The sequence below is a fragment of the Pseudopodoces humilis genome, chromosome 16 (genome assembly GCF_049639895.1).
Source record: "Pseudopodoces humilis isolate 2021_Gansu_Grassland_sample_001 chromosome 16, ASM4963989v1, whole genome shotgun sequence".
NCBI lineage: Eukaryota > Metazoa > Chordata > Aves > Passeriformes > Paridae > Pseudopodoces > Pseudopodoces humilis.
The window spans coordinates 6,084,120-6,099,422 of record NC_142215.1 but is presented as its reverse complement, the minus strand read 5'-3'; the positions used below and the strand labels follow the sequence as shown (position 1 = coordinate 6,099,422).

The 15,303-nt window shown below is 44.6% G+C and overlaps 1 protein-coding gene across 1 annotated transcript in view; it reads left to right on the top strand.

Moving 5' to 3' along the window:
• Positions 1 to 2,677, top strand: part of SLCO3A1 (solute carrier organic anion transporter family member 3A1) — a 129,276-nt gene extending 126,599 nt beyond the window's left edge. The window contains exon 10 of the mRNA XM_005521594.3: positions 1,106 to 2,677. Within this exon, the coding sequence (XP_005521651.2) occupies positions 1,106 to 1,485 (380 nt within the window). The 3' untranslated portion in view covers positions 1,486 to 2,677. The remainder of the gene's footprint in view (positions 1 to 1,105) is intronic.
• The last annotated feature ends 12,626 nt before the right edge of the window (positions 2,678 to 15,303 follow it).

Sequence of the window (15,303 nt, the reverse complement as noted above, 5' to 3'; positions counted from 1 at the left end):
AAAAACTGCAGTCCTTGTGTCTGCTTTCACAGGTATTTATAGAGTCTCAGGCATCACAGCACCTACGGATGCATTGATACTGCCAGGGGGGTGTTGTTCCTGCCTGCTGTTGGATTTCAGTAGATGCAGTGCTCTCCTTTGCTCTCTCTGTCTTAACCCAGAGTGACTTTATCAATCAGGGGTTTTTTCAGCATTTATCTGCTTCTAGCCTCTGCCCATGAATACAGCAGAAGGTAGAGAAATGGTTACATTACGTGGAATGTTCACATTTTCCTCCCAGCGCTGCACGCTCGGTGCACGTGCGCTGGCTGGGGAGTGCAGAGCTGGAACGTGGATTTCCTAATCACCGTCAGGCTAATGGGAAATGGGGGGGTGCTGCAGTGTCCCTGTAGGATGGGGGATAGTAGCGAAGAAAAACATTTCCTTTATTAGTTAAATGAGTTTGGAGTGATTACTTTGCTTTAAGATTGCAGCTCTGCTGCAAACTATGATTGAGAAACACTCATCGGTAGTTAGCTGCAGTGGCTGTGGGAGAATCCTGCTGTGATATTTCATTTAATAGCACTCTGAAATTTTCCCTTCTTTTCAGATGGCATCTTTGACATCTATTAGAGGCTATTTCTTTTCCTTAGATCCAGAGAAAACCTTTTGCTATGTCAGGGTACAGTCCAAAACTGGATCTCAGTGCCGAGGCTGATTTTAGGTGCTGAACTGGAATGCTGAAATTCTTCATATGAACACCCTGAAGTGCAGAATTGCCAGTTTCTAGAGTGAGCTGCAAGGCTGTCCTCCTCCTCTTTCATTTACCCCTCCACTTAGTCTCATTAGGCAAACAAGAAGCTTAATAAAAGCCACTCAAACTTGAATAAAATCCTTGCTGCATATTGATATCAGCAGGAATCTCTTCTGTAGACATTAAGTCCAAGCTAAAAGCTCATCCACAAACTTCATTCAGGTTGATTTAGAACTTCAAAAATTAGAATCACAGGCTGCAGCTGGGACTATTAACCTTGATAAAGTACCCTCTTTCCACTCACTGCAGTCACGTCCTCTCTCTTTATCACAGGGATCATAAAAGCATGATTTATCTCTCTTATTTTGGCAGGTTTTATCCCACCACCGCTGATCTTCGGGGCCGGGATTGACTCCACGTGTCTGTTCTGGAGCACATTCTGCGGCGAGCAAGGAGCCTGTGCACTGTATGACAACGTGGTCTACAGATACCTGTATGTCAGCATTGCTATCGCCCTCAAGTCCTTTGCATTCATCCTGTACACAACCACCTGGCAGTGCTTGAGGAAAAACTATAAAAGATACATCAAGAACCACGAAGGTGGTCTCAGCACTAGTGAGTTTTTTGCCTCTACTCTCACCCTAGACAATCTGGGGCGGGACTCGGTGCCCCAAAATCAACCACATAGGACAAAATTTATCTATAACCTTGAAGATCATGAGTGGTGTGAAAATATGGAGTCTGTTTTATAGTGACTGTGGAGGGGTGAACTATATTAATAATACAAGGGTCCTTTTTAATAAAAACAAGGAGAGAGCACGAATGAGAGAAGAAACAACTGCAAAACAGCATCGACAACACAGGAAACTTTTGTCTTTTTCTCAAAGTCAGACCCAGCCAGGATTCTTGAGGACAGCATCTTTTAATGGGATCACTTGTGACATCCTGCAGGGTGATGGAGAAAGCAGGGAGCCCTTGTGGCTGGGTACCAACTCCTTTGGCAACAGTACAAGCTTCCAAGGAGGGCAGAGGTTCGCTGGAGAGACCGGCACAGGCTTGGGAACGAGGCATAGGGAAAGCAAGCTGATAACAGCAAGCTGATAACAGCAAGCTGATAACAGCAAGCTGATAACAGCAATAGGTTTTTTCCCAGTTGAGATGGGCTGTGTGGAGCCCTGCGGGGTTGGCCAGGCTGGGTGCTGCTCCAACCTGCTGCGTCTGCCATGGCAAGGAGGGAGCGGTGCTGGAGTCCTTCCAGCAGTCACACTCTGTCACCAGCCACGAGTCCACGATAAATACCTTGAAAGCTGCTGGAAACCTTCCCGGTGGCGAGCAGTGCTGTCAGGGGTATCCAAGTCCTTCCAGCCCAGGCTTATTCGCAGATTGCAGCTTGGTGGCTGTCTGCGAATAGCTGCGCTCAGATCTCAAACCCAGTAGAGTTCAAGACATTTGCTCACACTTGCCAAACGTGCTGTCATTTTTAAAGGGGGATGAGTTCCAAATACTTACCTGTGTAGTCCTCTAATGAGATGTTTTTTGAAATTATTTTCAAATCTATGTTAACCCTTAAATCGCTGACACTTTTCCATGAGGAGGATTTATTTATGCTAGTTTGGGGAAGGATCCTGTTTAATTCACCCAAACGTAATGTGACTCAAGGGGTTTGTTTAATCCTCTGCATTTTTTATCCATACGCCTTCATTCTAATATGCTACCAAGCCAATGAAGACACATAATATGTTTTTAAAAAAGAGAATGAATGCACTGTGTCTCTATAAAAACAATTGTCAGTTGGAGAATTACAGATAATATGATGATTTACATAATATAGTTTTTTTCATATTTTATGTGACTCAGTGAATACATATATATGTGGAGAGGCTGTTTATGTTCTCTCCAGTTTTTAAAGATATATATATATATATATAATTTGCAATCTAGAAATTGTGTGGTGGATGTTTTCTTTAAAGTGTGTGTGTGTGTGTGAGCGTGTGTGTGTACAAGATGAGAGGAATACCTTAATCCTTCAACCCTCACAAGTGGTATTTTATTTTTCACCAGAGAAATTCCACTGACTTTCAGTGGAAGCCATGTGAGGAAGATGGAATAATCTCTCCTGGATACCACATTTTGTTTGTACGTGTGGGAATAGTGTTCCTCCGGAAGGCTGGGTTATGGGAGCAGAGGCTGGCCAGCACTGAGCAACTCAAACTTCCATTCAGCTCCCCACAAACATCCATGCAGGAGCAGATTTGGCTTGGCTCTTGCAGTGCAGACTTACCTAAACCTGCAAAAACCGTGGGGAAACTTTCATCTGATTACAAGAAGCATGGGGGTCAGGCTTATTTTGTATGCATATTTTTGTTTTCCAAAACATTCCTGCTGGGAAGCAGTGCAAATTGGCAGCATTTGATGAGCTTTTCCCCAGGAACCAGACTTGTTTCCAATGGACTAAATGTCAGAAGGGCTTTAAGGGTTAGCATCGTAATTAAAAGTTCCTTTTTTGTGTGAATTTCAAAGCTGTTGTGATGAACTTGAGGATGTTTAGAGGAGTAACCTGGCATGTTGAGTCAAATGCTGGATGTCACTTCCATGCAGGTGGCAGAGGGGCTGATCTTCCCCAAATCCTTTTCCGTTGCTGCAGTGGACACGCCAGAGCTGACACAATTACAGAGGGTTGATAACGTTTCACTCATGTTCAGCACCTTTTTAGCAGACTTTGCTCCTATCCAGGCTTTGCAGTATGGGTGTGGAGTATCAAACTGCTTCCACTTGACTGACATTACATGTGTGTTTGCAACTTATGCACAGAATTACATGTTCAGCAACAATAAGGGCAGGAAAAAAGGCTGTATCAAATAAACTCCATTGTGCCAAATACTCAACAAATATTGTAACTGCAGATATTTAATTCTTGGGTTTCAGCCACGTTAAGATTCACTCGACTGATGAAGGAGTTTAAGGGAAAAAAAAATATTAAGTTATGCAGTGCCATTCTTATGCTGGGTGGTAAATGATGCTTTTTAGACCATTACATTGGTTTAGTATGTCCTATCTGCTAAAACAGAGATACTGCATCCATAAAACAATGAATTCAAAAAAGGCACAGGGTGCATAACTGTCTCATAAAATATATATAATTGTCAAGTATAAGCCTTTGAAATAATTCTGTACGGTTTCCTTCATTCTGCAGATTCATTACTTAGACTGCTGTCTTTCCAAATGTTAGCTCATAATTTTATACTATACACACACTTTCAGACTGGAACACAAATTTCACAGAACAGAACCTTTCTAAAAGCCTGATTGCTTGAAATTTCATAACGCTTTTCACAATTTCATGATTTTCCCCTCTGAAAGTGCAAGGTGAAGGAGAATAGCATGCTGATTGATATGATGTAAAACAAACTCCCAGTGTTCATGAGCTGTGGTTTGTTGGTACAAAGTCCCCCTTGACCGGAGTTATGGAAACAGGATTCCAGGGCACATAACATTTTCATTTTTTGTTTTTCTTTACTTTTTCCATTTGATCTCTTCTCTTAGTATGTGTGGGAGATGCAGTTGAATGGGGTTACTTACATTATTTTTAAGCTGTAACTTGAAATTCCTGCATGATTGTTATTTTATTTCTTTTCATAATGGAATTTTTGAAAAGCTTTTCTCCCATCCCACTCTTATTTTTATTTTTTTTCCCCAGGGTTAGGTCTGATGCCTGCATCGTGAAGGGCTTTGCTGTCAGTGCTTTGGTACAGATTTAAGAACAGAGCTTTAGTTTAAAGAAAACAAACACAGACCAAACACTTCATCCACACCAGCAGGCATTTTATTTTTTTTTTTTCTGATTTCAGAACCACAAGCCATTTTTGTCTGCAACCCAGTTTTTGTTACAGAATAACAAATGAAGAGTGTCAGACATCCTCCTTCTTCCCAAACTGCGTTATGGGCCTTCACCTGTCAGCACTTCGCCTCCATCCTGCAACTGCCTTAACCATGCAGGAAACTTAAAAAACAAGGATGGAGTTAGACAAATGCCCATTCCCAGGAACAGAAACAGGGGCGTGGTCTGAGCTGTGCAGTCCAGATCCAGTGGCAGAAATTGTTTCTTAATTTTCAAGAGCATTGAAATTGAGGGGTTTGTTAGGGCCTCAGTCTCAGCAGAAATGTCCTTTTGGCATTTTCAAGCACTGTGTTCCCCACGTGGCTGTCTGCTAAGGAATGGGATGTTGGGAAAAACAAACTACTTGAGATTCTGCAGTCTCTCTGGGATTGACCAGTTGCCTTGCATGGCTTCAGGTTGGGGTTTCCTTTCCCGTGCACAGATCCTACTTTGGAATAGTCCCAGTGGAATAAAAAGGGAACCCCAATCTCAATTTGGTGCAGATGACACTGGAATAGTTTTCTCTGCATCCTTGTTAACAAGGTGATGGATTTCCAGAACCTTCTTTTAATGTATATAGAAATCATCCGTTTTTCTGACTTTGCTCAGCACATTTTGGATGTAGAGTGGGACTGAAGGGTCCATCACTTGAATTATCACTTGAATATCACAAACCTTCCATTCCTGGTAATTCAGCTAACAGGGACCTCCCTCTGCCATTCCCCTCTGAGATGCACTAAACTCCTTGGTGCTGCTTCTCTTAATCATGGTTGGGTCTCACCTTGCTCAGAAGGTGAGAAGGGAAAGATGCAGAGAGGAATTAGCTTCCATTATCTGACTTAGCTACGCTTCAAAATGCTTCCAGATTGAGCTGATGGTTTGCAGACATTTGGAAAGTGATTGGAGTATTTCCAAATGGCTGAGACACATCGACTTCTTTTTCCTTGCAAAAAGAAATAAATTAAAATTAAGGGAATGAGTGTGATTTGGACCCCCTCCTATCCCCATCAGAGTTTTATGTTCATCATATTGCATTGGAGGCAGTGTGCTTAAGGTTCACCTTTGTGTCTCAGACAGACTCACATTTTTTCTCAGTAAATGAGGTCCTGGGACACAGAAGGGCAACTCCAACTCACAGCCAGCAGTTTCACTCCACAGCCAATCCACAACAACCTGAAGTCTATCAGCACTGTGAAGCTTTAGTCCCCAAGTCAGCCACAGCTGTTGCTGCCATGTGAGAGTTTGTCACAGCTGGGTGTGTTTGGCTTGGTGTTTTCTTCAGACTTTGGAATTCTTGGTGTGATGTTTGCTTTATTCTTGGCAGGTGACGTGGGGAATTGTCAGTACAAAAGACACATGCAAATGCTTCACTGGACTGCTGTGATAACAGCTTTGTTTCTTTATTCACAAGGGTTTCCAGAGTTACTCCTGCTCTGCCTTTAAATGCAGCTGTGCTCATCTATCCCCCTAATTTCATGTGAACTGTGTTTGCAGACAGGAGCAGGTTTGTTGATGTTCTCTCTCTAGATCTGATTAATATGTGCAAAGCTCACAAGTTTCCTGTGCACAGGGCAGAGCACCTCTGATTACAAGCAATAATACTGACCTGCTCTTGTTTGCAACAGGGATTCTGGCTTTCCTTACCTAAATCTGTGTTCGCCTCTCCCAGCATCCCACACCACTGCTGTGACTCCCCTGGTTTGTTGGCAGCCAAGATTCTACAATCAGTGGAACATAGGCAGCAGTTCATTAAGATGGGAATTTTTGGTGTGACCCAGATTCAGCTGTGCTTACCTGATGGTTGGGACTGACCCGAGGAGGAAAGGACATTGTAACTGAGCCACTTGGTGTCTCTGAAGGGATTATCCACCCTTCTGTGCTCCTCGATAGCCCTACCTCCACCAGACCCATGTTTTGTGGGTGTTTTCTTCCAGGCTGACCATCAGCTTCATTTCTCTAGCCACAGTTCTTCCTTCCTTCCCCTGATGGCAAAGCACAGCTTGGCTATACCAAGTCAAATGATGGTACCCAGCGTTACTGAGTGGTGTTTAAATTTGCCTGGAATGCCAGCAGGTCTCAGTTTTGTATATGTTCAAAATGTTATAGTTCGTTCTGCTTATATCCCCTAAATCTGTAACTTCTAGGCTGCAAATGATGTTTTCTATCATTCCATTGACATTTCTAGCCAATCTCAGTCTTAATACAATTGCTTTGCTGAAAAATGGCCTTTCAGCAGTTCTTAGACATGAGGTACTTCTTTATTAACTAGTGATGCCAAAAATCTTTGGCCATTGTCTGTTCCCTGCATTCAGAAGGAAGCTGTGCCTGCCCAGAAGCAATACTGATGTTTCCTGGGGCAGAGTGTGAACATGGACTGCTTTTCTTTCAGCTTCAGTCTTGCCTTGACTGTTTGGCTCTGGGCATCTCTTGGTTCCAGAAGGACCCAGGGAATTCAGGAGAAGCCATGTGGACAGAGCAGTCCTATTTAGATGTCCGCAAGAATAGGACTTTCAGGATGTTTGTAGTGTTCATATTGTTTTGCTTGTCAAAGCTTTGCTTCAGTCTGTATTTGTTTGATGAATGGAATGACCATTCATCAAACAAATGGGGTTTGGGATGGGATGAGTTTGTGATGTTTCCCCCACTTTATTCAGATTAAGTGTGGCAGAGCAGGATGCCCAGCCCCAAGAAGGAAAAGATTTGTCATACCCTGAGCAGTTTGTAGTGCTGGACTTGTTCTACACAAAGTTGGTGTCTGCATATGGCAGGAAGCAATAAGAAACTTGCCAGCTGCAACTCAGAAAATAATTTATAGCAATTTCATACATAAGTTTTCCGTTTTATTTCTTCCTTGCAAAATGCTGAGAAAACCAAGAAAATGCCTCCAAGGTCATTTCTTCATATCATCTGTGGTCTGGAGGAGTTGGAAAAGCTTTCTTGTCATTTATACGAGGCTGGATGTTCTGGATGGACATAAAACTCATGGGTTATTTCTGCTCCCTGAGTTCCCTAGGCTGGAATTTTCTCATCAGTAAAAATATTTAGTTCAAATGTGATTAGGAATTGAGTAAGAGGATCCTTGCTCAGTGCCAGTGGGCTGAGCACCGCTGGACACACAGCATTCCGGGACAGCCAAAGTGCTGGCTTCCAACTCACAGTCCACTTTCCAGGAATATTCTCTCACAGATGCTTGAAATTCTCAGCCTCTCCCAGTGTTCCTACTGGTTAAAGCACTCATTTGAGTAATTTAGAGAAATTAATTTGAGAGCAAACACGAGAAGGGTATGAACCCAGACAAAACCAAATTGGTATTGAGGCGAAGCAGGTGGTGTAAATTTTATTTGCGATGTTTGCACAGCTCTTGGATCGGAAGCAGAAACCTCTCGGGCATCAAGAGAGTTGCACATGGCCTAACATATCTTAGATCTTCCCAAATGAACTGCCCGTGGGTGGGACAGCAAAAGGCTTCTTTCCCTGCCACGGATATCTCACCCCCAGAACCCGTTTTCTCTTGCAGTACGGCATCGCACAAACACCGGTGCATTTACCCCTCAGTGCAAACAGTGCTGTGTTTCTGGTGCCTCACAACAATAACTGTGAACTTGAAAGGAAGAAACGATCCCTGTTCTTCACCCGTGACCCTTCCTGCCCGATCACAGGAGGAGGATGATCCCTCTTGGAGACTCACAGCCGTTCTAAAGTCTTACAGCAGCAGGACCAAACGGTGCTCTGTGATCACGGGTGGCCTATGCCCTGTGCTAGGGGTCTGTAGCTCAGCTACAGCCCCACGTTGCCTTCACAGTGTGTTGGTGCAAAGCCTGCTGAGGAGGCTGCACATGACTGCCCCTGACAAGTGCTAAGGGCTGCCAGTGGTCTGTGACCACCAAAGTTTTGGAGTCTCCACGTTAGCACATGAAAGCGGCTTCCCTCACCTGCTTTTGGGGAAGAGCCATCCCAGAGCAGGTTCAGAGGGAAACTGGAGCAGCGCTGGGACCGCACAACAGGGAGCTCTTGGTACCACACCCGCAGGGAGGAGGGGGTGGGATGGAGCAGGGGAAGAGCTGTGACATTTTAAAACCCATAGTGCCTACCGCTGCAAATGGAACGCTGTATTGTATTATATTATACGTGACTACCGTGTAAATAAAGTACAATAAATGTGGTGTTCGTTAGGATTTTGATACAAGTCAAATGCAGTCTGCAGAAATGTTTTTTCCCTGCTGTATGTACTTATACCACATTCCAGGCATGGGGACATTGGAGTCGTGTGAGCTAGCAGTGCATAAATGGCATTAGACGGGGCGTGTTTGCAGTAAGGCTGTTCTAAAATTCTTTTTGCCCTGTGCAAGTGAGACACAAGCACCATCTGAAACCAGAGGGGAGGGAGTGGGGACAGTTCACACAGGCAGGAGGAGAGCAGCTCTTGCTGTGCTTGATGAGAAGAGACTGCCCGGCCAGTCCTTGGCCATGCCTCACTCGTGGTGGAGAGACAGCGAGGTTTTGGTGGCTGATCTCTCTTTGCTTGTTTTCCTGCTGCAGAGGTTGACCAGCAGCACATGCCCTGCCTGTGTAACCTGGTTATTCCCCACCCCTGACAGCCCTTAGTGGCAGCTACAGATGAGCAAACTCGAGAATTTAAAATTCAAAGCAGATTGGGAAAGGAGTTCTGTTCTTGACCAGCTGGCTCCTCTGTGTCTCTAGCAGAGATTGAGGGGCTTGGAGTTTTGGCTAATAGTATTAGGATTTTGTTCCTTAACCCACTCCCTTATCCATCCTTCTCTTTCTCCATAGTGTAAATAAAGAAAATTATACATTTTCAGGAGGCAGGCCTGCCATGTGCCCTCCAAATCCTGATGTGTCTCCTAACTGAGTTGTTGGTGGGAGTTTCTCTGGGCTTCAGAAGCTCAGGACTCCTCTGACAAGGGTTTGCAGCTGGTGTGTGCGTGTAATCTTCCCTCAGTGCATGGAGGCTGCTTCCACACTGGTTTTCTTGTTGGAGAACAAGACCACCCCATGCAGTGTGTCACACCTGTGACTGAAACTCACCTGCAGAGCTCTGTGCAGGGTTCACAGCACTGGAGGAGAATTTACCTGCCTCTGTACCAGACCAGTCCGTGGTGTTTGTCCCTCATACCATTGCTGTCCTTCACAGTCACCTGGGCAGGCCAGCAATTGTGGGTTGTGGAGAAGGTCCTCCCTGCACAGAACATCTCCACAAATAGTCTGCAGCACTGTGTGGGACCTGGACGAGCCCACGTGCCACTGCCCCTTCTCGGGCTGAGGGTTACTGTTCTCCTGCAGTGCCCAAGCAAAAGTGGTCCTCAGAAAGGTCTTTGAACTGTGCTGGTAATTTTTCAGATGTTTAGCAGCACTTCCAAAATAAACCAAAACCTGGTTTGGAAAAGGAAATGTTTCACTGTACAATTGATTTAAAAAAAAAAAAAAAAGAGAAGCCACATGCTTGATATATTTTGAGTACTGTGTTCTGTATTTTTGCAGCTTATATTTTCCAGATGAGCAGTTTAGAAATATGTGATGTGAAATACATACTGTAAGTTTGCTGTAAATGATATTAAAAACACTATTTTCATTCTTGTCCTGTCTCACTGGATGATCTCTTTGGTTCTCCCAGGTTGGCTGGCTGGGCTGGTGCTCTGACTGTTCCAGAAAGTTCTCAGTCTCAGTAAAAGCAGGGCTGAGAGCTCAGGCTGGAGGTTCTGATGGTGATGAAAGTTTGCTAGAAATGACAGTGGGGGTGAATGTGTTCTGTGCATGTGCAGTGCCTTCAGAGGGGAGGTCCAGTGAAGCAGTGGTTGTGGCAGAGAAGGTAAGGCAGGTTTTGGGGAAGGGAAAAATGAAGTTTAATGAGTGGAGAAAGGAGAGAACAAGGGCATCCTAAATTCTTGCAGAACAGAGGAACTTGAACACCTGGAAGACAATAAAATAAGGAGGAGCTCAGAGGGAACATGATTTGAGGAGAAAAATGCAGTGTGTGTCGGTGGTAATGAATGTGTCTCATACTCTTTATGTCAGTTCAGCTGTGGATTAAAAAAACAGAGCTTTTAGCTGAAATGGCAACAGCTGAGTGAAGTGGCTGAGCCCTGCCACGCACCCTGAGCCCCTGCAGCTGCAGAAGCTTCTCCATCTCCATCAATGCTCCTGCTGCCCTGGGACCAGGCCCAGAGGGTGACATATCCCTGAGGATTCAGTGACACACACTTCCACTTGTTCCAGCTGCTGTACTGGTCAGAATAAAAGTAATCACTTCTTTCACCCTTTATTTTTAAATGTTTAAAATCTGGTATATCAAAAGAAAGTTTTCTCCTAAGCTTCTACAAAATGATGCTAAACGAGGCAATTGCATGCCAACTGAGTTGAAATTCACTTATTCCTTGTTTGTTCCATTTTTTATCCTTTCCAGTTCCAATTCCCTCTTCTGAAAGGCAGAGAGCAAAACAAAGATTAGAAGTCAGGGAAAAAAAAAAAAAAAACAACCCAATTTTGTTGCACACGTGTTGAATCCAACCACTGTTGCTTTGAATTCACTTTCCAGCAACGGGAGCTTTGGAGAATAGTTCAGGAGGGATGAGAGAGGAAGTCTGGGGAAAAAAATGTTTTGTTAAATGTTGACAGCGAAGAATCTTTTTATTTATTTCACTTCATTGCTTTGCCTCAGCCCAGCTCCTGGCAGTGTTGAGGTCTGTGCAAGCTCCCTCTGAAGGCATTGCTCCTGCTTGCTCTGCTGGCCATTCCTGAATGAACACACCAGCACACATCACACCCAGCATTCCAGGGCTTCCCTTTAGCCATCCTAGACCTTTCATTTTTGCTGCTACCTCTGACAGAATCCGGTTAATTGTGTATTTACCGAGCTGGATTCTGTTGTGGGTGCAGACTATTAACCTTTATGTCACCTAGAAGATATTACACCTGGTAAAGTTAATGTTTTGAGACTGGGAGGTTAATGTGTCAGTGCTCAACCCTCTCTAATTAGCAGCAGGGCCCGTGTGTGGCTGTGCTGTGAGCCCTGCTTTAATTGGAAAGGATTCACAGTTGGATAACATCAACGGCACCAGTTTACCTGCCCCTTTCAGCCTTCTCTGCTCTTTCTCCTCCTTGGTGTTCCAGGAGCTTGGGTAAGTCTTGATGTTCTGGTGCCCACCCCAGGGAGGCTGTGATGCTGGAAGCCTTCCTGAAGCCATCCTGAGCTGGCTCTTGGGCAGTGACTGGAGATGAACTCTGGGGAGCTCCAGGTGGAGAAGGCTGTGGTGCTCCAGGCAATGTGCTCTGCAGAAGCTCTTAGCTCTGCACCAACTTTGCTCAGCTCCTGAAGTTTTAGATGATCTGTGTGCTCCTGAGCTGGCAGAGTGGCCTGGAGGGCTTGTGGGAGAGCCTGGTTTGGTTTTGTGTTGGGGCATTCCCTGTGCTGGCAGCAGCCCTGGCTTGGGTGTGTGACTGCAGAGAGCAGTTGCAGATTGTTGGAAGGATAAAACATCATTAGAATTGTGACTCTGTGCCACAAACCCTCTCTGAAAAGCCTTTTTCAGCCAGCCAGAGAATAGGAACAGATCCCACATTGTTCATTGTAACCCACAAAGTTAGGTGTTTATCGCTTGTTTCTGTTTTCCTGTCACTCCTGTGACAAATAGGTGTCCTTCCACACAAATGTCTTTGGCTCTGCAGGCAAAATGCAAAACCAAACTGCTACATACAGCCAGTCAGAATATTCCCAGTGAGGGGGAAAAAAGTGTAATTTTCTCCAAATTATGACTTTTTGTGGGAATATCTCCATTTCAGTGCTGTTTCATTCAAACAAAAGCTGATGAGCTTGCAGTATCTTGTTGAAATTGGAGCATTTAGAGTTTTCTTTGGGAAACTGTAGCTTGAATTTTTGCAGCATATAAAATAAATTGGAGTATTTGGGCTTTTATCAAAATGAAATGTTTTGATTGCCTTCAGGCAATATTTTCTGCTTAACGCTACACTTCTGTGGAAATTCTGAAATTCAGTGTTTAGTTCTATTTTGAGTCACAACTGCACATATACCTTCTGGAACTTTTCACAAATGCATCTTGCCAATCCAGACCCCACCAGAAAAATACTTTGAGTGCCTGACTGGCCTGGTGGTCACTTGGAATGTGGGAGCAGGCCCAGCTGCTCTGAGGGAATGCAAGAGCACACAGACACCCAGCAGAAGGCCGTGCTCTGGCCAGGCAGTGTGAGGATGAATCCTACTTCTAAGCAATTAAAGGTTTATCTATAGCTCAGTTCCCTTTTTCCATTGATCCAGCCTTTGAGAGAATAACTAATGTATTTAAAAATCAAAGCTAATGGTGCATTTTTCTCCTGTTAGCTTGAGGCCAGCGTTGGTTTTAAAATTGGCTTTGTGTCTGCTCTTGTGCAAATTTGCATCTTCCCTCCCTGGCAGGGGAAGATGCTTGAGCAGGGCTCATCCTCAGACTGGGAGCACCGTGTTCAGGGGCTGAGCCTGCTCGTGTCCCACCGCCCTTGAGCACAGGCTGCAGAGCCCCAGCCTGTGTTCTTCAGAGTTCTCAGTAGGAGACTGCTTATTTGGGGAGTGAAAATCCACAAAGCTGCGGGGCAGCTGTAGAAATAGGGTGTTTTTCCTGGCCTTGTGGGTGTGAAAGAGCTGCTTGAGGAGGGCTAAGTGCAGCTCAGGGGAGTTGGCTCCCTGGCTGAGGTCCTTGGGGCCGGCTGGATGTCAGGAGCATTAGCTCAGCACAGGGACCTTGCTGGCTGCCACAGTGCTTTTCTGCAGGGCCTTTCCTCCACCTCTCAGGCTATTTAGTCCATTAGTCACCTCGCTGGTCTTAAATAAAGGAATTTGAGGTTTTCATTAAAAGTCTTGGGCCTGGGAAGTTGATGCTCAGCAGAGGGCCCATTTTCACCTTTAGGAGATGGCCAGAAAGAATAAAAATGGTCTCATTATACAGCAAGTTAGGAAAATTTCTGCTGAGAGGTGGGAGAGCAAAGGGGATGGAAATTTTTATTTTATTCTCAGATGGACTCGGGGTGGCATTGAGGAGTGAATGTGGCCCAAAGGCTGCAGGGTGGCCTGTGCAAAGTGAGCAGAGGTCCTCAGGCTGCTGCCAGCAGATGAGTACAGAAATTCAGCAAGCAGAAATCCAGGAGTCTAAGAAATGCTTGGGGTGGAGTGGAGCCTCATCCTGATTTTCTGTCTTAGAGATGGTATCTGGAATTAAACTTAGCTCTCCAACCCTCCCTTCATATTCAGGAGGAAAGGGACTACTGAGCCAATAAAATGAATGATTGAGGTGATGATGTTTTTGTGGTAACCCTTAGAGCATGCTGAATGCTACCCTTCCCCTTAGAATCATTAGGAATTCTTTCACCAGAAATTCTGGAGACCATTTCCTGCAGGCCTTGGGTATATACAAAGCATCTTCTCCATTCAGGACATGTGCAAATTCCCTACTGAAATCAGCACTCATCCAGTGCTAACACCCACACAACTTCCAAATGCGTCTGGAAAGGAGCAGAGCAGCTTGGGAAACATCTAGACTTCTGTATGAAGCCAGAACATTTCTTTGTTGAAATGACAAAAAGGTGTTTGATTTATTTTAATTTTTTCCAATATTGTGGAAACATGCTGCTGGACCATAAATGCCTCTGGAGATGCAGAAGGTGGTGCTGAGCTGCAAACCAAAACCTGCTCAGCACAAGAACGCTCTTTGTAGCTAAAGATAAGGTTTTAGGGGGCTCTCTTTGCCTTTGTATTACTTCTAATCTGTTTCACTGCGGGTCATAAAGCCTGGTGTGCTGAGTTTTTCAAGTGCCATTAGTTTATGGGCTTGTTAACAGAAAGGATTTTGTTGGTCTTTCATGGTCTGAATCTCATTGAACCGGAGATCCCTCGGTGTAATTTTGATGGCAGAGGAGAATCAGGTTAATAACATTTAGGACAGCCTTTCAGAAAATATTTAAGCTGGTTCCCTGTTCTGTCCCTCCTTTCCCTGCTCTCTTATTGCCATTACTGGTGTTAGCTACTGCTATCACTGCAGCTGTATTTATCTGGTCACAGATTGGATTGAAGCTTTAGAAACGTGCAGGGCAGCCACCTTTTGGGGGCTGCATTCAGAAGGTGAAGGAGCCTGCAAGAAGCATGTTTGTTTTATCATGTGCATCTTTATACAAAGCTGCAGATGGGAATGTTTAAAAGCCAGGGGAGAAAAAACAAGTTAGACTTTTAAAAGCATTGTTAGAGCACAGCAGGCCCAGTGATAGCAGAGATGTGAGACAATAAAAGGGTGAATCAGTTAATTAGGATGTTTGGTTAATATACTGCTACAGTCAAAACTATTCTGCTGGCAGTGCTGCCTTCCAGTGTAAACAGAGGAGTTGTGAGACCTGAAGAGGACAAATGTGTTGTGTGGGTTGGAAATAGAACTGCGTGTTTCAGCAAGGGCAGGAAAAAATATCCAGAGGAAAGTCTTCAACAAAGAGCTTCCAGAAAGGCTGGAGTTTGTAAGTAGCTCTTGATCCACATCATACATTCTGTCTTGGACTTTTCCAATAATAATGTTACTGCTGCTGAAGGAGCCTTTTGATGGTTAAAACTCAGAGATGGCCTGGCCTGGCATCATTCACCTTTTAGTTCTTTTCCAGTTTTCTAGCTAAGTGCAAACAAGGCTGCAATGCACCAGGAAGAAAA